Raw genomic sequence first — 24283 nt, 5'->3', positions numbered from 1 at the left:
AAAAAACAGAAAATGTGGTTGATACAGTTGATATTGATTCAAAAACTTTTTTATATGTGTGTATTTGTCCAAGTGGGTGCATCCTTCAACACACCATCTTCTCCTGACAGCAGGTACAGAGTGTCTGACGTTTGGTTGCCGTGGCCGTATCGCGTGTATGCCCTCACAGACACATTGTAGTAGGAGAACGGTTTCAGATTGATCAGAGTGACTCTGTTGGTGGATGTGTTCATCAATTCAGAGAAGGATTCATTCTCATACAGGACCTTGTAATGCTGGATCACCCCATTGGCTTTCTCCGGTGCAGACCAGGCCAATGTGGCAGTTGACGGGCTGGTGTCAACCACAGAAAGGTCCACGGGCGGGGAGTCAGGCTCTGGGAGGGAGAGGGAAAGTAAAATCCAACAGGAGTTAAGATGATTTATTAAAAGTAGTCAAAGAAAATAAATGATCTTTTGCAATTGATTAACTAGCACATAATCTAACAATAAAATTGTCCATATACGTTTTTGATACATTTACTCAAAAGCTTGACATTCATTCCCTGATATTAAAATGTTGATAATAATAACATTACAAGCTTTGTAGGTCTGATGGTCGGCACTGCTGTGGGCTATTTATTTCAGTGTGTGGCTGACACTACATAGTTAAGCAGATATAATTCACCACAGACTGTTAAATTGTGCTAATATAGGCAAATGGTCATTTAGAGTTGGTGGGAGATTTAATGGAAGATAAGGTTAAGCCATGTTGAGGTATTTGTTGTAAGGAGTTATGATGTGAAGGAGAGATGAAATGACACGAGTGGGTTTTTTTTGCTTGGAAATTACTCTTTGGCCCTTTTCGTCCCATCAACTCCAACATTGGCGACCCCATTTCCTTTTAGGACAATTGTAAAGATATTTTCTATTGTTTTGCAAATACAGTGTTTGGATTTTTGTTATTTCCACCAGTGAAAGTCACACAATTGTATTAACCTTTGTATTTGTGTATGTGTACAGTATATTCAGTGTCCAGCACATACCATCCTCGAGGGTAAAAACAAAAATATCATCTTCCTCAGACAGAGAGCTCTCTCCCACAGCTGTAGATGCAGCGACACGTAGCTTATAACCAGTGTACTTGTCCAGATCTATACATTACAAGAGAGAAAATGATATTCATCAGCAAAGCTTTATTATAGGGACTATTATAAACTAAGAACATGGCTTAAGAAAATGTCAATCTGCCTGTGTATCTGTGCACATTGGATGGACACTCTACCTGTAATCAATAAGCTGGTGTTGTCAGTAATCCACTTCAGGGCCTCATTACTGTGCATTTTGAGACCATAAACGGTGTAATGTGTGATCCGTCCATTGGGATTGAGCGGCGGGACCCATCTCACTTGTATAGAGGTGGAGCTGATGTTTTGATAGGACACTTCGAGCACTGAGCTGGGGACTAAAAGACAGAAACAGACACTATTACAGACAAATGCAGTTTTTCTTGTTGTTTATGGTTATTAAAAGTGTAATGTGACCACCCACCCTGCTCCCTGGTCTTCTCAGTGATATTTGTAGCAGGGCCCTGTCCTATAGTGGTGGAGGCAGTGACCCTGAACATGTACTCAGTGAAGGGATTCAGATCGAATACCAGGTAAGACAACTCCTCAGACAAAACGTCCATCACCTCCTCTCTCACTGTCACCCCTGCAGCATTCATGCAGACAAATGCAGACACATGACATACAAGGTCATGAACAGTCAAGAATTATTTTTCAAGAATCCTTGTAAAAGCACAGCAGCAGTGTTTACAGTTAGTGCTCTCCCACCTGTAGTCCCAGACACTGATGCACTGCGTGTTGAAAAGTGTCCTGTAACTGAAGCGTCACGTGTAGACAAGCGGAGCTGGCCTGGGGTCAGGGCCAGGGGGGAGGAGTCTGAGATCATATCGCCAGCATGTGATTGCTTTGTCAGCCAGGGTGGAGGCGTAGCAGGTGGCACAGAGGTAGGTGAAAACGCAGAAGTCCCAAAGACAGCAGAGTCAGTGGTTTGAATGTTTGCGCTGTTAGACTGTGAACCAGTGACATAACTAAGGCTGGGCTTGTCATAGGCCATGGGGTCAGCAGTTAGTTGAGCATTGGTGCTACTGATGTGTTCAGTGTTTGTAAGTCCATAGCGTGTGAAGCTGGGAGCAGTCCCATCAGTGGGAAGTGTGCGATCAGAAACAGTGGCCGTGAAAATCGGCGGAGATGTAACCAGACTGAGATGAGCAGCTCTCTTACGTCGCCCCGGATTGTCATGGATATCAGGTGGAAGTGTTTCATCTTCATATACACCAGTTGTATTCTGAAGAAATTTAAAAAACATTTTCAAACAATTTATACTTGAATCAGTAGACACCAATTGACAGCAGACATGAATTACAGGCAGGGCTTAGTTTTCCCAGACTGGGACTGACACCTACTTTATGACTATCAAAATCTGTAAATGAATTTTGTGTAATATTCAAATTATCTGTTATCTGTTCTGTAATTATCTTATTTTCCATTGAAGTTACTTGTAAATCAATTGTTTGCCTATTTTGGATACAATTAAATTCTGAAAAAAATAGACATTTAATGCTGGGAAACCTGTACTGTAAGATTTATGTGCACGTCATGCAGGTTAATGTTACTGGGATTTGAACTTCAACAAGGAAGAAACTGGCAAACTGTACGAAAGTCAAAGAAATCTATTGATATTCTTTAAACCGGTCGGACCCTTAGTAGGCCCAGGTCAGTTCCGCACCTCAACACAGTGGCGATAACAATGGCATAGCAGCACGAAGTGTGCACATGTAGTATACTCTGAGCTCGATTGTTACATCAGATACTTTTGCCACCTTTGTTTGAGCTTTATGTATCTAGAGAAAAACAGCAATAACAACAAAATTATTGGCCAAGATTCGTGCGACTGTGGCTAAGCTGCTGTTTCAGAACCATGGACAGCGCTGTTTGATGAGTCTCGTGATAGTACTGAAAGCAGATCAATAGATAGACAAAAGACGTCACTTGCTTGCTTTCCGTGGTTGTAAACAGAGGTTTCAGATTTCATTCCATTTTACCATCATTGTAATAATCCACAGACAGAGGGGAAACAACAGGGAAGTGAAGGGACAGTCAGAGAGTGCTGCAAGTCATGAACAGCTCTCTCTACAAACCTCCCCCTCTTGATATTGACTGGTTACCTTGAATGTTCTCATTATGAAATGTAAATAACTGCTGTTTTGTTTGTGATGAGAGTTTTTTCAAGTGCTAGCACCTAGGAATTGTTCAATGTGCTCCAGGCACTGCAGAGTTTTTGCCATTTTACTCTTTCCATGACTTTTTCTCTCCCCCTGACCTGTCGGAGCGGCACCCTCTCTAGGGACGCCCTGATTTACAAATTAAGCCCTGCTCACAGGTTGCAGATATACTGTAGATGTTTTTATAATAGGCCTTATGATAGAAATCCCAATGGTAGAAATTTGTCAGTTGACAGGACAAGATGTAAGGTGAGTGACTACAGTACCCGTGCAGCACAGTCTAAGTTGTTGAAATTTATGCTGTAGTGGTGTTTTTTCTGTTTACATCATACATGTAAGTCTGATGACAGAGCCCCTCGTAATTTTTTGACAATTCTACTAGATTCTATGGGTCGTCATAATATTTTAACCACTTATGTGTAATGTGTCTAGTAAGTTTGAGAAAGGAATGACAGTACAATTTAAAATCAACATTTTCAATAGAACCGGCTCTGGTTTAACACTGCATTTTCAACAGTATTGAGCTGTGATGTCAATTTCTATGGTGGTTATACTGTATAAAGCTGTATAACATCTGGATTACCACTTCTGCAGTGAGTGTGATGTCCTGCAGCAGAGCCTCATGAACCAAGACTTGCAGTCTGTACTGGGTTATGGGACCGTTGGGCTGGGCGGGACTTTTCCAACTCACACGAATTGAAACCGAATCCTCTGCTATTGCCATCAGATTCTGCACAGCACTGGGAGCTAATCACACAAAACACACATACAAACAGAGCTAGACAGAGTTACACAGAGACGTACAGGAACACATTAGGCTTGACTTATTTTTGACATTTCTGTAGTTGTGCGTGATTTATTATACTTCTTCTCGTAATGTTAAATGAACAAAAATAATTTAAAAACGACTACTTTTGTGAAACTTGTTAATTCACAGTTTGATGCGGATTCAAGGTGATTCATTTAAATGCAAACAGATTTGTGTCCTCACCCTCGGCAGGTGTAACCACATCATCCTGCGCTGCTGGACCCACCTCTCCAGCTGCTTTCGCTCGGACAGCTACAGTGTACAGTGTATAGGGGGTCAAACCAGTAAACGCAAAACGCATGTCTCCTGTGCTGTTGTCATACAAAAAACCTGAAAAAAAGGAAAAAAGTACAGAAAATGATGTGTGTTTTTTGTGTGTACTATCTGTACACATATAAGTGTGTGTTCTTGAGTCAATATTTAATAACCTGTAGGTCCATAAAGGTAGAGCACGTAGGTGAACTTTCCTGTTGTGATGCTGGGAGGCATCCAGGACACACTGATTGATCTAGACGTCATATTCAATACATTGAAGTTTTGTGGCGGGTCTTCTGGAGCTGCAATACACACACACACACACACACACGCACACACACAAAATTTTTTTTTTTTTTTTTTATGCATGATTATAAATAAAAAATAAATAGTAGGTATAATGAATGTTGATCACCTTCAAATACACAAATTAAACAAAAGCTACAGCCTTGTTTGATTCTTTTTCCACACCTGATTCTGGCAAGCGGGCCATAGTGGAGGCTATCTGTCCCTCTCCATCAGAGGTGAAGGCAGACACCTCAAATAGATAGGCAGTGTAAGGTCGTAGCTGATCAACTCCTACTGATATGGGCACACTCCAAGAGGCTGCAGGGGGCACTGCAGAGAGGGTGATGGATGGAGATGATGCTGTTATCTCCAAGGGACTAAGGGTCGCACGAGACAGGATATCAGCTGCATCCTAGACACATAAAATCATATAGGAAATAAACAGAAAGAAAGGTATTTAGGAGAAAATGCACCATCGAGCCTTATGTTGTATAGACTGTCTGCCTTGTGCCTTGGTAGCATCTATAATCCTGACAGAAAAATAGTACAAAGTCAGAACATTTCATATTAACAGTACAGTTTAAAGGACAGAGGGTCCTTAATAACTTAATAATGCAGTACATTGCAATGGGGCAGTGCTCCAGTCATGATGTCCTCTGCATTGACCTCCAGCATGCGGACGGTCTGCCCTGTCCGAACGAGTTTTGCTTTTACAGCAAACTTTGTGATGAGTCCATTGATGCGGTGTGGCAAGAACCAGGTAACCATGACGAAGGAGTGGTTGTGCGCGTTTGCTGTCAGATTGGTCACCAGGCCAGGGGCTGGAGGAAATAAACACACATGCAAGTTCATACAAATGTGCACACATTGGTGTTATTTTGCACGTTGGGGTCAGATTGCAACTGTCTATGCATGTGCATGAATACCCACGGGACTCAGCTGTCTTTATGTATAGGGATTTGCTGAATGCTCCTATTCCGGCTTGAGATACGGCTGCTACCTAAAGAGAGAGAGAGAGAGAGAGAGAGAGAGATGGTAGGTATTACTTACAATGATTAATACATGTTCCTTCAAAAGAGCAGTTACCATATCCTAGTAAACTGATAATCTCAGGCAATGATCACAACTGATTGGTGATTCAGTGATCCCAGTAACACATGACCAACTGTGACACAACATTGTATTCCCTCCATGTCAACAGTATGTAAACAGATCACAACACGATCATGTGAGCATCTTAATTTGAATTTCTTTCCACACCCTTGATTTTTTTTTTCTTCCTGAGATTTATATAGAACGCATAAAAATGAATGAAAGATAAATTATGTGTGAAGTGAAATATAAAGCGAAAATGAAAAGACAATTTTAGGCTGATGATCAGTCTACTCAGTAATTCACTTAAATGGCCAATAATGGATACCACCTCCAAAACTATATCTTAAAAACTATAGACCATACACAAGAAAAAAATAATTTTGTTTTGTCACAGACCCAGCCTGAGTCATGTTTTTTTTTCCAGATGTCATCTGACTTTTGTCCTGCTCCCTGTCACCTGACTCTTACACCCACCTCACCTGTTTCCAATTCTCCAATCAGCCCTAATGTAACACACCAGCATTGTTCTCCTGTCTCCTGCTGGCCAAGGTGTAAGATTGATTTTGCTCTCTAATAGATTCCTAAACTGTTCCTGCCCGTCTGTGTCTGCACTTGGCTCCCCCTTCCTCGTCTCTTGTACAACAGGTGAAAAGTTGAAGTTTAGCCACCAAGAATTTGTTGTTTTTATCTTAAATGTTTTTTTCATAAAGTTTAAAATTGGTATTAATTCTTGGTTAGTAACTTGTCAGCTTACAAAGAAGCATTTACAGGGAGTGAATACATCATGTGTGCAATACAATCCAATGTTAAATAGATGGTAGCAGCAGTAATAAAAAGCAAGCATTATCACTGCCTCAGAAATGTTTATTTGTGGGCTACTGTCATGAATAAGTGGTATTATTTTTGTCCATTCCTTGAAAATCACCAAATATGAAGGAACAATGAAAAATAAGTCTACAGTAATTTTGTCTCATATTATGCTTTCAGGATTTAAAACAAGAGCAATTCTGGACCTCATAGAGACTTCAAACAAGACAGAACATGAAGCCTTCAGCTCCTTTTTCAAGAATACAACACTTGATTATAGAGCATTCATGAATAGGAATAATAAATTGTATATTTATTTTTGTTTATCAAAAAATAAGATGTGAATAACGGACTCATGTAAAATTTGTTGAGTCTGTTCGGAAACACAGTCAGATATCAGATATATATGGGTCGAAAAATAAGAGCGTATTTGCTCATGAGCTCAGCTGTGTGCAGCTGTGTGCATGGTTTAGTGTACCATACTCAGAGGTGAGATGTAGTAATATGATATATGCTCACACACATGCACAGACAAATACAGTTTGTGCAGGTATAATCTGTATGTGTGTCAGTCTCTCAAAGTCCATTTGTATAAAGGTCATTGTGGGTTAATGAATTCTGAAAACTAATAACCATGATCACATTCAAGCTCAGTGACAACAGACAATGGAAAGAGACCCAGCTGATCCATAGATCTGTTTACCTGATTAATAATGCAATCAGGATCAATTACCAGTATTCAGCCAGATCAAGAGAATAGTCTGGTCCTGTGGGATCTCTGTCACATAGACACATCCACATGATGTGACGGGAGGACAATTTCTAAGAATAAATTTGCTGAACAAAGACTAATGATGCTTGGTTGTCTATAAACTAAATAAAATATATCTAAAATATGTAAGATAAACTTAATATACACCCATATCCCAAAGTATTAATCGTATTGGTCTTGTATGTGTAGAATCCCAACAGGACAGCTTGTTGTTATACTTAAATATTTTATTAAAGTTTTTTTTTTTTTTTTTTTTACAAGCAAAGAGAAACAAATCCCCCAAAAATAATAAACCATGCAACTAACAAAGAGACAGCTTGTTCCATTTATCCACTTTGTTTTTTGTTCATAAAGGTTTTATTGATTGAAAATGGCCCTTGGACTTCCTTGTGATCTCACCTAAACAAATTCCTGTAAATTGCACTGAAATATGTAATATGGTTATATGGTTTTGAATACTGACCTGAATGTGGTATGTAGAACCTGAAGTGAACACAGTGAGGAGAGTCTCTGGTGCATCCAGGTACTGGGTCACCTGTGTGAAAGAGTGATCGGGGTAAGGACACACCTCCTTGTACCTATAAGAAAAAAAAAAACATATTTAAGATCATCATATTCTAACTCACATTACATATTTATGACCATTATGGGCCTGAATGATGGAGAAAAAAAGTTGACATCCTATTACGATCACATGCACAACTACCAGTGGTGGAAATTCACATTTATTTTATTAAGTACAACTTAAAGGTGTACTTATTCTTTATCATCAAGATGTCCCAATAACTCTCTAAAATGCCTACAGTTGAGTCAAAGTTACTGCAGCAAGATAACTAACAGGAGTAAGCAAGAGAGAGCATATTTCTCCTATTTTAGCTTCCCTTCATTGGCTCTCTATAAAATTAAGAATATAATTTAAAATCCTCCTTCTTACCAACAAAGTCCTGAATAACCAAATTCCATCTTATCTTCCATCATTTAAAAATCGTATTGTACCCTAAAATCCCAACAGAGTGCTACATTTGTGGTTCCCAGGGTTTCCTAAAGTAGACTGGGAGAAGACGCCTTCAGCTGTCAGGCTCCTGGACTGTGGAACCAACTCCTACTTTGGATCAGGAAGGCAGACACCCTGTCTACTTTAAAGAATAAGCTTAAAACTTTCCCCGGGCATTTGCCACTACGCATGATGTTTTAATTTATTTATTTTTTTAACTTTGATATGATATAGATATTTAGTCATTGATAATTTCAAGTGGTTGTCTATTGTCTTATTGACTTAAAGTAAAACAATGTCCTTAAGTCCCTTAGTAAGGCTTTCCTTTCGCCCCCTCTGCAGTTGTATACCTCTACTGCATGTTGTTTTTAACATTTCCTTGACACTAATATTTTAATGTGGTTGCCACTTATTCTATTCACTGCAATTTCAAAGTGTATGGAACCATATTCCATGATCATTTTACAGTGTAAATAAAAACTTTTTTTTTTTGTCAGCAGTTAGGAAAATACCACCACAGCTGCATGGCATTGAATCGTGGATAATCAAATCAATGAAGTCTGGTAAAGTATGCACCCTAAATTGATTTTCTAAAAGACTGCAGAGGCCACCTCAGGCCATTTGTAATCTGCATCAATAGTGGTTTTTGACAACCCCAGCACTTGCAGACTTTCCAGGAACATGGCAGCAAAGTCATGAGTCTGCAGGAGTGAAGTTCAGACATTTGGATTCAGCCAAAATCCCTACCTACCTGTACACATATCACTGATAATGATCCAGTGATTTCTTTATATGACACTGGAGGAGCCACATAGCATAACAACTTGTTTAAGAACATTTTGCTGATAAAACTTGTGTACTCATACATACATAGTGAGATTTGAATGCATGACTTATGGAGTAAATTGTAGAACTACAGTAGAGGATCTGAATACTTCGTCCACCACTGAAAATAGTCAATTTCAGTTTGTCTACTATGATAATTACGCAGATACAGGGTACACAGAAACCTACCAAAAAGACTTAACACTAAAGTTAAATTTCACACTATATTTGTTTGTCATGTTAAATATCTTTCATTGAAATCTATATCTTCATAGTAGATTCTTTCTCTATTTATTGCCATTTTACTTTTCAATTCGTCAACTAAGTATTTCATATTTCTATATTTGATATGTTTATTATCTGATGATGAATTAGTTTCTAATTGGTGATTGAAACAAAATCTTTAATCTAAGACTCACAACTTAAACCAAAAATAAATGCTGAGTCACAGTTTTCCAAGAAGACAAAGAAGTACCTGATGATGTATGCATCAATATTATCACTGCCCTCAACTGGGGAGGACCAGGAAAGCAGAATGCCATTAGAGCCGACAGCTTCTCCCTCTAGGGCTGAAGGACGGCTGGGAACTGGAGAAAAAGAGGGGAAGTGTGTAAAGGAGAGAAGAAGTGATGAACCAGAACATCTAATTCTATCCAATTAGCTGTATGTTGTACAGCTGTGTAAACAGTTGATTGTTAATCATTAGTACTTGTGCCAACTGGTGTCTCAGTGTGCTCACGCATATTTCCCCCATTTGATCTAATCCAGTATTTTCTTTCAACTGCACAAAAAAACCATCACTAAGCACACTACAAATCTTTTAATCAATATCTACTGTATCAGAACTTAACCGAGCACAGCACCAGTATCGTTTGAAGAAGGGTGTTGTTGTCTGCCTGCGAGTGCGTGTGCGCGCGCGTGTGTGTGTGGGTGAGTGTATGTGTGTTGGGCCAGCGTGAATGTGTTTTAAACTGAACCCTGATGAATAAGGCTTCACACAGCACTGGCATTTCACTGACATTCACTGCAGACCCATTCATTCTGTGGTTCAAAAGCCCGGGCTTAAGTTACCTAAAAGGAATTAAACAGCAGAGGGAGGAAGTACACACACACACACACACACACACACACACACACACACACACACACACACACACACACACACCCCTACTGTGCGAATTCCTTTTCCTCTGTGGTGTACTGTTCGTTTACAGTACAGTGACTGAAACAGCAGAGCGGAGTGCAGACGAGAGCTTGACGGTACTTTAACACCCGAAAACAAAACGGACACAAACATCAACAAACAGTGTGGGTATGTGCACGTCTCACCACTCTGATTAGTATTGATCATGCGGCTGACTCCAGGACTGATGTTGGAAGAGGAGGCAGCTGTGACTGTTACAGTGTACTCTGTCCCTGGACTGACATTCACCACATCGACCTGTGGAAAAAGAGAAACACACCTGGTGACAACATACACTTGTACACACACACACACACACACACACATGCACAAGACCAGCACGCTCATAAGCTGAAGTTCCTCTTCATCAACACCACCCATTATTTTCCAAATGTGTATCTTTTAAAATGGATTTGGTTTGACAGTGATGTATATTTTTTTGAATATACTGTTTTATAAGACATTGTAACCCTAGTAATGTCTTTGGTCAATTTCTTTCAGAAAGTTTCAGTAAGTTTGGAGTGGAGAAAATAAATTCTCAATCATAGTACATGGTAGCACATGTTAGTAGGAGGTGTGTTGTGTTAAATCGGCCATGTGTAATTTAAACAAAAAATGTAAAAAGCTTCACAGCAGTTTGTAAAAGCATTCACATTTGTGACGGCAGCTAATCATTTTCACTCTTAAGGGATCTACAAAGTATTTTCTGGATTAGTCATTTGTTTAGTTGAGCACAAAAGAATGGATAATTGCCAAATCATAATTTCCTAAAACCTACAGTGATGCAGTCCAACTGCTTTTCTCTCCAAACAAGTTTATTCAATAATGTCCTCAATTACAGCAGAAAGAAATACAAACACTCCATCTCAATGAATAAATACATCCAATTTACCTCTGCAATAACCCTAAAGACACTCAGCCTTCTGTTATTTTATTTCATTATGTAGCCTATGAAAGAATTAGCACAACCCTGCTCAGCCATCTGTATTAATATGAAAGTGGGTGGTAGTGAGTGGATGACAGCTTGTGGTTGCTGTTGTCTGTATCTTTATGTCTGTGAGACAGATCCGAGCAGTGTCTCCGGTGTTGCAGCGTTAATACATGGGTGCATGTTACAGCCAACAGTAGCACCTGTGACATCAGTGTTTTGGTTGACAGGATGCTGGCACACTCATACCTTAACGCCAAAGAATTTGGCAACACATTTCCTGCATTTGCCCTCAACAGCTCATCAGGCTTTATGTGCACTTATTCATACAGCTAAAATACAACAAAAGTCCGAGTGATTAGAGTATTAATGTTACGTGTATGAATGGTAACATCCAGTGTTGAATTCTTACCTGTGAGTGCACCTGTTCCTGGCAGAGTGTGAGCAGCAGGATGATTGAGAAGAAGGCCATGCTGGGTAGCAGAGTTAGCTTTGGTTTAGTTATAGAAGGCTAGAGGCCTCACCAGTAATGTTGTATCCAGTATTACTGTACAGCCAAAAGCACTGCTCTACAAGTAATCCACTGAGCTGAACAAGGGGGGACTCCAAGTATGTAAGCTGGTTAGTGGCATGCACAACGGTTACACGGTTAGTCGTCCAGGCGTTGGATAGAAACGGATCTTGGTCTTGAGGTATTCCAAAATTTTAGTGCTTAGCAAAGGAGGGCAATGGGTCCTTTCATTAGCCCGAAGCTAATGCTCTCCCTCTGCTCTCTCTGCCTCTCTTGGGAGAGCTGCTTAAGCAAATGAATGATTCAGGGTAGAGCTCATGAGGGCAACTTAATAAATAATGAGATCTATTACTCAACTCTCTGCTCTGTGTGCTCTTTATGTGTGCGTGCAGTGTGTGGTGTGTAAGGTTACATTTTGGGGGGTATCTGACACCTGGCAGCTGGGAAGAGCCGCTATGGGGCGGGATTTGGTTGAATGGGAGGAGAGATCATCTATGTATGTCCTGTAAGTGTGTGTGTGTGTGTGCTGTACATTTTCAGAATTACAGCTCAAATATAAATCTATAGCTCTAAGTTTTTCTCTTTCACTCACACTGATAACATTGATGTTATTAAGGTGAACTGTACTGTGATGTTGTCCAAGTTGTTACTTTATATAAACATTATGTTTCACTAAATGTGTACCTGAATGTATCCATCTCGTGCAGGGTGAAGTGTGATTTTTCCCTGGTTTGGTAGCAGGTCCACATGGTAATGATCCACACACCCCACTGCCGCCTGCTCCCAACGTAGCGAGAATGCACGTGCAGATACTTTCACGACACGCAATCCCTGTACACGGGCTGGCACTCATGAAGGACAGGAAAGGGAGAAACTGAGTCAGAGAGGTGGAGAAAGTTTCTGTAACTTAAAGAAGCCATGATCAGGGCAGGTGATAAAAATGTGGTGTTGACCAGTGTAGCCCCTGTAATAAAATCTACCTGTGGTTACAGTCAGAAAGGCAGCGTTTCCCGCTGTCACTCCTCTCACTCTCTCAGCGCTCACGTTGTAGCTGCACCCGTCCAGCAGCCCTGTAACCACGGCAACCCGCTCCTCTTTGGGTATGGTGAGTGTGTTTGTGACCGAAGTGTTGGCCACAGTGACTCTGTGGAAGTCAAACTGCCCAGGTGCGCTGTCCCAGCTCACAGAGACAGATGACGAGTTCACATTAACTAAATGGAGGGCGCATAACCCTGCAGGGCCTGGAAGAAAATGTTTGCAATTTTACAAGTGTAGCTTTTGTAATTTAGTCAAAATTTTTATTATTTCTTACAGTTGAAGATTCTATGTATTTGTATCTCTTACATGTGCTGAACTCTCTGTGGGCTGCCTGACTGGTGTCTGAGCCCAGCACACTCTGAATGCTGATACCGTAGTCTGACCCCGGGATCAAATCCCTGATCTCATAACTTGTGCCCCGTATAAGCACCTCAATCCATGACGTCTTGTCCATGGAAAGCAGGCCAAAAAGAAGCTGAGAAATACAAAACAAAATCCTAAATCTTGACAGTAAATGTGACAGATTTAAGTTTGGCCTTTCCTTTATATACTGTTATATACAAATCAAATGTCTTTCATTTATTTCTACTGTAAATAAATAAATAAAGATAACTAAATGTGGACTTTTGTTGTGCGTGCCTGTAATGTGCTTGGGCATTCTTCCTGGCCATGGCTCTACAGAGGTCATATATCTTTAAAGGGTTGGTAATCGAATCTGTGGTGTGCCAATAGCAGTTGCTAAGTAACCAACATGTGAGTGCAGAACCTGACACAAGTGACATCCTTTTGTCATCCTTTTGAGTTATGTGTTTGTAAGACAAATGACAAGAACCAACGCAAGTTGGCACATCGGAATGGAAGTTTTGATGGCAGGCTTGTCTCTATTTCAGTGGAACCGACAGTGGTATGCATGATTCACCTTGTACTCCTCCACCTGTCCTGGTGGTGGTCTCCAGGTGACAAACACAGACGTCACGACCTGCTCCAAAAGAGCCACTTCCTGTGGCACCTCTGGGACTGGAGACAAGGCGCTCATTAGTATGTGAAACTGCAGACACCTAATGATTGTCATCAGTCACGACATAGAGTTAACTTTTTCTATGCGTCATTATTTCACTTTGAGTGAACAGGAAGAGATAGTGGCAATGACTAAGCACTGAGATACAAACTGAACTGTGTTGGAGGAAGTATTGAGAGTTGAGATTGTGAGTATTTCTGGTACATTATTATATGACATAATATTGGAATATTATTACTTAAGCTTTAATGTTTGTGTATCTGTTGAAGTTGGAGCTATTTGTTATATAAAATATAGGGTTGCTAATTTAATCCATAACAGTGCATCTTTTAAAAATTGATCATCTGTATTGTTGTAAAATAAAAAAAAATGTAAAGTTCTAATCTGTGAGGTAACTAAAGCTCTCAAATGTAGTGCAATTAAAAAGTACATTATATCCCTCTAAATTGTGGAAGTATTTTGTTTCATTTCACCAAAACAATTTCATTATTTGCTTTTTACTTTCATTTAAATCATTTTTTAAATCACATTTCTACATGTAAAATTAAATTTAAATTGAATTAAAAAAGTCAGCCCTATCACTGTAAGAGCAAAAGTAATTTCCTTGCTTGGCTGTGCCGTCTACGCTTCAAAGATTGTGTTCTAATTTCTATTTTAAAAATAATTTATTTAACACCACCCTCCCACTCAAACACAATATTGAAATAATATGTTATCAGTCTCTTGAAAGAAGAGTGAAACCATGTACGGGTAAAAATAATTTCCTTTTTGTCTCATGGTTTCCGAGGAGTATATATATATATATATATATATCTATATATATATATCTATATCTATATATATATATATGTATATATATATATATATATATATATATATATATATATACATACACATACATACACATAAATATATATACTATCATATACTTATTCTGATAATATTTACAAGTAGAATTTGTATATTTCTGCTATCCTGTGACTATAATACTTCCTGCTACATTAACTTTGTAATCAAAGTCGTTTTTCTTTCTTTCCTGCACACATGCACACGTGGGCACCCATACAACCAGTATTGATGACCATAGTGTACTGCCTATGTCTTAAGTTACCCGTATAGAGGATCATAGTAGCAGGTTGACTTCTTCTTCCCCCGCTGGTGGTTATTACTTCAATTGTGTAATGGCTTCCAGGAGCGAGGCCCTCGAAGCCGTACAGTCTGTGAACACACACAGCTCTAGAAGTCAGTGTTTTGAAGCACAAGCTTCGATCTGGCGATTGTCACTCCAAGCTCATTAAACAGTAATAATGTGTGCACTAGCTGACAGGAATGAGACTGACCTGGGCTCCTGATAAGAAAGGATCAGCTCTTGGATGGATGTTCTGTTTTTGATTGACAGGATAAGTGTGCTCATCAATCCCCTGGCCACACTCCAACTGATGCATATGGATGATGTGGTTTTATTGACAAGAGTGACCTCCACTGGGCTGGGAGCTGCCACATAAATAAACAAATATTACACATAATTATTCGAAAAGAAAGATGGAGAAGTGCTAGAATGTATGTGTTTACCTGCAGTGACATTGATGCTGACAGGCGAACTGTCGGTAAAGGACTCCTTCTCTGTCCGCACTGCAAAGTGGTAGAGCACGCCTGGAGTCAGACTAGAAAACACTGCACTCTGGCCGAACACCTTCTGCACCTGTAGCACACAAATCAAATAAGCAAAGCCTTATTATACAGCAGCAACACCATTAACTCGAGGCAAAGGGAGATTACACTCATGCATACATTCATGTTTCATACAAAAAGCACGCCAACTTCTGGTCATCATGAGTCTTCAACTGCTGATTAGAGCCTTGCTGAAGGCAAGTCATCAGTCATTTCAGTGGGTGTGAACTTTTCTCATTTAATTATTCACCCAGATATTGAAAATTATTATTTGTATGACTCTCAGCAGACCTGCTTCTTAAACAGGTGAAAACGTGCTGTATTTTTAAGTGGGGTTCTTGTTTACCCTGAGAGAGTGGTCACAGTTGAGGCAGATGACCTCGTAGCCGTTAGCCTGTCCTCGTGCTGGATCCCAAAGCAGCTCAATGGATGAATCCGTCACCACACTCTCCCTCACTCTGCTCGGAGGAGCCAGACCTAAAATCATAAACCATATACCTATACTGTAATTATTCCCCTAACATACTGAAAATACAAATTATCTTTGGTTGGGGCAATTATGAAGAGCTGGGGATAATGTAATTTAATGTAATGTAATTTCACAAAAGAGTGCATACATCACATTCATTAAAAGTTATCATAAACTATAGTAAGTAATAGTAATACAAGATGAGTGATAGCTAAATCTAAGCTCTCCAGGCAGTTTGTCTTTGAATTCAGGAACAGAAAAGAAGCTCAGCCACATCAGTTACACCATGAAAGGGATGTGATGCCTTAAGATGCACACTGGCTCATAACAAGATACAATATCTGTTGTACAAAATAATATTAGTCTTAAAGTTTGGAGCATTGACCTAAATGATGCAGATTTTTATGATCACTAGATGTAGAGTTATCACCAAAAATCTTCAAAAAGAAGAAGCAGTGAAGAAGTGCCAATATTCGGTTGGATTGGATTTTAAATCTAACTTCTGTAATCTGCATGAGATGATGATGTGAAAACTACTTTTAACTGAAGCCAAATGAGGATGCGTACAGTGTGGAGAAAAGATTAGCCTTCTTTAGATTACAGTAAAGCACAAACAATAAACAAGCTAGAAGATTTAAATTTGAGAATACATCACAGCTGAGAGTCACATAACTACATTATACTCGTTTCAACATCAGGAATTTCTGGCTCGCTGATTTCAATCTGTTCTGTCAGTCAAATTCAAACAACAGACAATGTTACATCTGGTTTATTCTTTTGTATACAAACAAAAATATGATATCAAACCATTTATTTGACTTGCACACAGTCACAGAGGCTAGATACTTCAAATAAGACAAATAAGCCTCGGGGCTTCTTTACCTTCAATTTGACATGAAATAATAAATACTTTATTAAAGTGCCATGTCTCAGCTTAAGGTTTGCACCAATATAGAAAGCACTCAGAGATGAAAAGCTTTTAACACACAGTGTTCACAGTATAGGGGTTCAAATTGGACAGATATACATACTAAACTAAATTATATTTAATATTTTGTGGAATTTGCTTTGCAGGCTCTCCCAAGTCTTCACTGCAACCAACTTCAGTTCTTGCTTGTTGTGAAGTCTCTGCCTTTAGTCTGATCTTCAGCAAGTGGAATGCAACTCGAATGGATTAAGATCAGGACATAGACTGACCACTTGAGGATATATACCTCTTCACCCCTTTTGGATGCATTGGTTGTATGTTTATGGGTATTGTTCTGCTGAATCATTAGATGTCATCCAATGAGTTTTGATGCATTTGACTGAATATGAGCACCAATGTAGCTTCTTTATAAATCTGCATTTCATTGGCATTCATAAACCCACAAATTATAACAAAACCATAACTATGTTTGACAGATGAAGTCAGCAGCTGTTCCCTTTTTCCTCCATACTTCTTTTTCCATCATTTTCATGGAGGTTGATTTTGTTTCATCGGTCCATATACTGAAACTTTGTTCCACAACTCTACCAGTTTCTGTTTATATGTTTTTGCACCCTGGCCTTTCTTTCTTAGAGACTTGATAGGGCTTTGCCTCTAGTGTTAAATCTTTTAAGTTTCTTTTCTTGATCCTTAACAAGGATCAAGAAGAATGTTCTTGACTTGCTGCACAGTCATAAAGGTTTTTTTCTTTACCATGCAAATGATTTTTAGCTCATCCAAAAGACTTGTGCTCCATGTTGTTTGCCATTTTCTAGTTGTCCTGTATGTTTTTAGGATAAACACAATTTGATATCTCTCTGGTAGATGTTTGTTTGATCCTTATTACTTCTGTCCTCACTTGCATGGTCGTCTCTTTACTCATATTGACAGGCAACTTCACTTCAATTTATAAGGCAACACGTGAACTCTTTTGTAAATTAATGTGGATCAAACGTTATTAGCCAAGTCTCCAATTAGTTTGAACATATCACACAGCTCTATTTATATTAATGTAAACTTAAATTAAAGCTTTGACTTGGCGCTTAATGCAGTTCATTTTTTATTTATATTTTAATGTGTTGGCTAAATTACAAAAAATGCATACCTGTAAAATAGTTACTGTTTGGAGTGTATGTGTTATTAGTTACATAAAAAAAAGACAAATTCTGGATTTACGGATGATATGAGCAAATGGGTGGCTGTAAATGGTGCTGCTATGCTATGAATTCACAAAGGTGGCCGGGAACCTTAATGTTTGTGCTGACACCTCCAAAGCCAACACAGTTCAAATATGCTCGCCGTCACCGGCACTCTGACGAGTACATGCATTAGTAGCTACATGCTAGTACCACCAGAGATAACTCACTTGTTCTGATGGGGCGGGTGTAGTATGGTGGTCCCGTCTGCTCTCGGCTGGTGCTGTACACGCCGAGCTGGTACTGCGATCCCGGACTGAGGTTGTTAAGGGTTACGACATGAACGTCAGCAGGGAGGGAGTGCCAGTCACACGTATACCTGCATAATCCTTTACACACAGTGTCACAAACTCCAGGACATGCACACACTTTGACTCCATCAATCAGACCCAGCCGTGGATGCTGAATGTACAGTTGGGCATGGTCTGTGCCTACTGAAAGAGGGACTGCTACCTGCACTGGCATCGGAGCTGCACACACACAAAGACAAAAAGAGATAAAGATAAACTCCAAAATGGCTGAGATATTACAAACATCTACAGAGGCAGTGTTCTTGTTTTCTCTTACCTGTGGTGTGTATGACGCTGGACCTCTTGCTTCTGTCATTTCCCCTCAAAGCGACGACTCCAACTTCATATGTCTGACCAGGAGTAAATGTGCCCAAGTAAACACACATGGATTGATTTACCCAGAGTGCTCCAGTGCTGGACTCATTTACCCACAATGAAGAAGCAGTGGGATGATTGGGTGGGTGGGATGTGATATTATAACCATCTGGATGATCTTCAGGTGAATAAGTCCAGCAGACTGTCAGGTTCTCCTTCATGCTCAACACCACCAGACCATGAGGAGCCCTCACCGCTAAGAGGTTCAAACAAGTGTTATTTAGTAGCTGAATGACCTGCAATTACTCATGCATTATATAGTAGAACCATTTTAGTTCATCTATAACCACATCTATGACTATGTTTATGACCTATTATTTTGGTTTGCAAAATAGATCAGAAATTCCCATCATTATTGCTTACATTATTTACAATAGAAGCACTGAGAAACAATTACATACACAAATACATACTGTTTCATTCATAAAGTTGTTTTTAAAGGAATAGTTTTTACAATGCTTTTGTTTCTAAACATGTGACTTCCAACAGGAATGTGCTCTGAGACAGAAACAGGAAATGTTCCAATGTTACATACCAGTGAGTAGATTAGAACAATTCAAAACTGTCAGGTAACTTGACAGTGATCTCAAACTGCCCCACTTGGCTGTAATGTTTTGTTGATCATCTAGTAAATACTTTGGGTTTACGTCATCACTTTTGGCACCATGTGACTGAGATGGTTTTAACAACATTGTAATCTAGTTGAATGTTTCACGTTGGCACCACACAGCTTAGTGTGTTCAACTTCACAGCAAGAATCCGGCATATCAGGCAAATTTACTGATGGCACTAAATAAGATTATCCACAAGGACCACTGATAATCAAATCATGTTTGCATTGTCTCACTTTGCCTTATTTTTTAAAACCAACCTTTGTAGCATTTTCAGCAATTACAAATAAACTACATAAATTGTTCAAATAAAACAAGATACATATACAATATCACAACATGCTTACCGGTCAGTACAGTCAGAGGTTCCTGTCCACAGCTCACTAGCCCCTCTGGGGTGACAGTGTGAACTTCGACCCTGTATTTCCTGTATGACTCCAGCCCTCCAATCATAGCAGTGTAGAACGGCCAAGCACCAGTCTCAGGTACCCCGGAGACATTGGTCACTCCAACTACCCTGTCCTGTCTTAAAGACATGTCCTCATAGCGTACAACAAATGTCCATCCAGTCCCATACTGTGTGTGTGGCAGCATCCAGTGGACACTAATCTGACTGTCTGTAATGGCGCCAACTGTGATATTTTGAGCAGGAAGAGGTCCTGTAAAAAAGACATCATAAACATTTAAGTCAGCATCTACTGGTTTAAGTCAAGATATTGCTTGTATAACCTGTGTGTGTGACAGTTTGTCAGCAGACTCACTGGTATACGCAGTTCGCGTTTGCCCCAAGCTCCAGGTGAAGCCAGCAGGGTGAGAGGCTTGAAGGGTGAAAGAGTAGATGCTCCCTGGAGATAAACCCGCCACAGTTACCCCTCTAGAGGAGAGAGAAATAGGGACCCTGGCCATCTTTTTAATACCACGCTGGATCTTTGTCCCCTTTTTGTCCTCTGGTTCCCTGCTTCTATCTTCTTCACCTTGACCCGACTCTCCATTTTCTGTCTCTTGGTACCGGAGGAATATCTCAAAAGATGAAAGATTATGTGAGTTAAAGGTTGAGAGGTCACTCCAGCGAAGCGCTACCTGTTGCTCTGTCACCTGAACCAGGTCAAGGGAGGCAGGGGCTGAAGGGACTGTGAAAGAGGGAGAAATAGGTTCATGTCTTGGCAATTTGAAAAGTAAATAATGGACAGAATTGCTCATAAATTATATAGTTTGGGTGACCCATTTGAGGTTTTGCATAAGCTATAAGCCCTTAAACTGACCACTATTATTTGTAAAATGACACACTTCCAAATGATAAAAAACATATAATTTATTAATCCTTTTAAAAAGGGATTTTTAATCATAACTCATTATTATATGATCATTTTTGTGCAGTAGATGATCTCAGTGTATCACAATGTAGGTGTATTGCACGAGTGATTTACTCTGGTATTGGCAGATGAAGGGTAAGGCGATGTTACAGAAGAATGGAGTAAGAAAGTGTCCTGATCCTGTGGCATTCTTCTGAAAGGCAAAGCAGTCCGTCTGATTGGCTGGCAGTAGAGACATCTCTGTGTTTGTTCGGTTGTATGAGGAGCCATCAGACCAGAGAGGTTGGCCCTCCTCCTGTAGGGTGAGGATAAGAGAGACATTATCCACTGCATGACAGACGTCACCAGCTCACTGTCATTAAAGTATCAAAAACAAACCTCCTTTTTAAGGAGGAACTGCTGGCAGGAAGATTTTTCGGTTTACAAAGTAAAGTCCTTTTTGTGAAGAACCTCTTCCAGTTATGTCCTGCTTAGCCGAACTTCAGTGACAGCTTAGACTTTTTTACTTCAGCACTGCCTAAAGTCAATTAAAACTCTGTTAACTCTTAAACGTATTTTAACAAATGCTTCTTTTTTTTTTCAAAAACATCCTACAAGGATAATTTTGCACCTCCTTTTCATTATAAATATAAAAACTGTTTTCCCAAAAACACTTCCCTACAAGAAAAATCATAGCTTTTTTCTCACATGTTTATTTGTTTTATGATGTACACACTTAAGAAAAATCCTTTAGGAGTGGTGTTGAAAGTTTCCTGCAGGGATTGTTGTTGAGGAAAGTTTAATTACAATGCAGGAATTGTTCTTCTTAGCATCCTGCAGTGCATTTTCCAGAACTACTCAAACCCTACACAATAAAGAAGTTATTTACTTTGTTTTAAATATTTTATCAAAAGGTTTTTCTGACAAATCACTCTTTAAATTACTAAATGTTTATTTATTCATGACAATTCTCCAGTGACCCTTAAAAAACATTAAATATATAAACAAAGAAACATCAGCTACTCTGATAATGTAGAAGGAAAAAAGAATCAAATGCATGATTAAAAAAAAAAGTTCCAGTCAATTTAGTCTCTTATTGACAAGATGAAAAGGATAAAAATATATTTTTTCTGTACTAAAGGTACCTTCTGGTCATTAAGTCCAGTCCATAGCAGCAGCAGGTTGTCGTGGGTCAGGAGGTAAGAAGAAACAAATTGCAGATCTTCCAGGGTCTTCAGGTCAGGCAGGTGACTTCCAGCTGCCAGGGCTGAGCAGCTGTGCTTGGCATCACTCCAGGTCAAACCTCTTCTTCTCACAGTGTAGCAGCTTCTCTCATTGGCCAACCAGCCAGGTGGGCACTGAGCTGGAAACATAATTATCAACTTAGTCCACACAATCCTGCCTGCACTCAGTTTGGAGGTTAATAATCAAGCTGCAAAAAATATGTACAATACCTGTTTCCATAACAACGCTAACTCTGTGCCTCAAGGTCACATGCAGCTGTTTGAGGAATGTAGCCACGACGACTTCGGCCTTGAAGCGTGTGCCCGGCTGGAGACCTTTCATTCTGTACTGGGACTTTATTTCTGAGGAGTTTATGCTGATGAAGTGTGTGACAGATTGTGTGTGCGTGTTGTATAAAGTCAGGCTGGATAGGCTCTGCTGCCTGTGAAGTTTCCATGTCAGGAGGACAGTAGTGGTTGTGCTGTACACATGAAAGGAGGACAGGGACACTGGAACTGAGGAGACAGAACAAGAGGTGAGATGATTACGTTATCGACCATAAATGTAATAATACCACAAGAACTTGCTAAAGTATACACAATCAGAGTTTGCAGGCACTCACAAAAATGAAAGGTCTTTGCCTGAAGTATGGTGGAACTCCTGCTGCCTCTCAGCGTGATGTTATACCCTCTTTGGTCCTCAACCATTTGCAATGATATCTTGCAGTCAGGAGAGCATGCTGAGTGATTAACATGCTTCACATACACCTGCAGAGACGTTAGAACAAAAAGTGAGAAGTGTTTACTTCTCAGAAGAAAACCCTACACAAAACCAGATAAAACTGAACAAGATTGCCATGTCCCACCTTTACTCATGTTCTTACCAGATGGTTACTGGCAGGCCTGCAGGTGACTGTGTAGCTGTCTGGATAGTGAGTGGAGGGGAAGGACTGAAATACAACATCAACCTCAACAGGGTGTGAATGCTGGTCACAGGTCAGCAAGACCACCTGTGGAAGGGGAAGATAATTTTTTGTTGAACATAATTATTAGTACAAAGTGACTACAAAATGAAGTTTCATGCCCATTAAATAGTGTATTGATGCAACAGGGGAAGTCACTGAGTATAAAAGACACAGCACATGAACTGCTGTACAGAGGAATTAAAATGATACAAGCCTCTCTTACCTGACATAAACAAGCAAGTAGCCACAGACGCTCTGTTCCACCCATTGGAAATGTCAATCCATGCCGTCAAGCACATCCAGCTGTTACTGATCCACCTGCATACACAGTCACTTCCACGGAGAGTAACAACAGATCCTAACTGCGCTCAGCAAATCGTAGCCTTCTAAGAAAACCCAAAACAGCTGTGCGTAAACATTGGTTGTGGAAAGTCCCGGGCTATTTGGGTTGCTGACGCACAGCTGGACATCAACAAAAGTTAACAGTATGTTTACCTCTTACATTTCCTTTTTTTTTTTTTTTTAAGAATTTAAAAGGTTTTAAAAGTGAATTACAAGCAACAAGCTTTCTTAAGTTGAGGGGAAATCTCTTCCAGGTTTTACTTGACTTTCACGCAGAGCCTGGACTTTGAATTTAGCGCAAACTCAAAGTCCAACGTCTAATGGCTGTTTCCCCCCTGAGAAGCAAGCCTTATGAGGAGGCAGGCTCCCTGTGTGCATGGGAGGGGAGAGAGAGAGCGAGAGAGAGAGAGAGAGAGAGAGAGAGAGAGAGAGAGAGAGAGAGAGAGAGATTATGCATGCATTAGTTCAACCCAATTTGTTCTATCTCTTTGTTCACCATGACAACCACGGGCACATGGCCACTCCAGTTCTGGGCTCCTGAGGAGAGGAGAGGTGGGGAGGTGGAGATGTGGGGCACACTGAGGGGAAGCAGAGAGGGATGAGGGATGTGGTGGAGTTTGGGGGGCAATTGAGATGTGCTCACTGGTCAACGCTCTGTGTGAGCAATGGACAGCCTCTCACTCACAGCAGACAGGTCCAAGGTTTTGTTTTCATGACTTCATTTAACCTCTAAAATAATCATGTGCTTCAAATTGTTTGGAGCATTTCAGTGGTGAGAAGGGTTTGGCTCAGAAGAGGGGTGTGGTGGAAGCACTGGCCCATGTGGAATGACAGGAATGTGAAAGGGAGAAATGATTGACTGACAAAGAGCTGAGTCCACTGAGGGGTTCTGTTGTGGGAAGGGTCGACTCCCACTCAGCAATAACCACTCAGAGGTGAAACAAACACACGTCAGCACGAATGATGCTGCATCAGGACCAGTATGTGTGTGAAATAAGGGTTTGAGGAAGAGTAATTGGAAGGGTGTGTGAGAAGGGCACACTATAGGTCATGGGGACACAGACAGTTTCGTAATAATTTAGACAATGACACT

At 40.1% G+C, this 24283-nt stretch overlaps 1 protein-coding gene across 1 annotated transcript in view; it reads right to left on the bottom strand.

The window, feature by feature from the left end:
- ptprq (protein tyrosine phosphatase receptor type Q) overlaps positions 1–23354 on the bottom strand; it is a 42273-nt gene extending 18919 nt beyond the window's left edge. Inside the window, exons 1-32 of the mRNA XM_069163107.1 lie at positions 23072–23354; positions 22768–22893; positions 22507–22651; positions 22115–22399; positions 21806–22023; positions 20796–20976; positions 20130–20498; positions 19716–20027; positions 18660–18953; positions 18263–18562; positions 15807–15937; positions 15362–15491; positions 15130–15283; positions 14901–15007; positions 13691–13788; positions 13078–13246; positions 12714–12974; positions 12418–12581; positions 10441–10552; positions 9587–9698; positions 7756–7870; positions 5549–5618; positions 5240–5439; positions 4802–5030; positions 4504–4632; positions 4259–4405; positions 3851–4014; positions 1814–2330; positions 1530–1691; positions 1264–1443; positions 1025–1132; positions 95–376 (exon numbers count right to left, since the gene is read on the bottom strand). Of these exons, the coding sequence (XP_069019208.1) occupies positions 95–376; positions 1025–1132; positions 1264–1443; positions 1530–1691; positions 1814–2330; positions 3851–4014; positions 4259–4405; positions 4504–4632; positions 4802–5030; positions 5240–5439; positions 5549–5618; positions 7756–7870; positions 9587–9698; positions 10441–10552; positions 12418–12581; positions 12714–12974; positions 13078–13246; positions 13691–13788; positions 14901–15007; positions 15130–15283; positions 15362–15491; positions 15807–15937; positions 18263–18562; positions 18660–18953; positions 19716–20027; positions 20130–20498; positions 20796–20976; positions 21806–22023; positions 22115–22399; positions 22507–22651; positions 22768–22893; positions 23072–23116 (6016 nt within the window). The 5' untranslated portion in view covers positions 23117–23354. The remainder of the gene's footprint in view (positions 1–94; positions 377–1024; positions 1133–1263; positions 1444–1529; positions 1692–1813; positions 2331–3850; positions 4015–4258; positions 4406–4503; positions 4633–4801; positions 5031–5239; positions 5440–5548; positions 5619–7755; positions 7871–9586; positions 9699–10440; positions 10553–12417; positions 12582–12713; positions 12975–13077; positions 13247–13690; positions 13789–14900; positions 15008–15129; positions 15284–15361; positions 15492–15806; positions 15938–18262; positions 18563–18659; positions 18954–19715; positions 20028–20129; positions 20499–20795; positions 20977–21805; positions 22024–22114; positions 22400–22506; positions 22652–22767; positions 22894–23071) is intronic.
- Between the last annotated feature and the right edge of the window lie 929 nt (positions 23355–24283).

This window comes from Embiotoca jacksoni, unplaced genomic scaffold (genome assembly GCF_022577435.1).
Source record: "Embiotoca jacksoni isolate LCO1_2020_lvr unplaced genomic scaffold, fEmbJac1.0.p SCAF_3, whole genome shotgun sequence".
Classification (NCBI taxonomy): domain Eukaryota; kingdom Metazoa; phylum Chordata; class Actinopteri; family Embiotocidae; genus Embiotoca; species Embiotoca jacksoni.
Note: the sequence above shows the minus strand (reverse complement) of the source record. Positions and strands in the feature narration are given on the sequence as shown.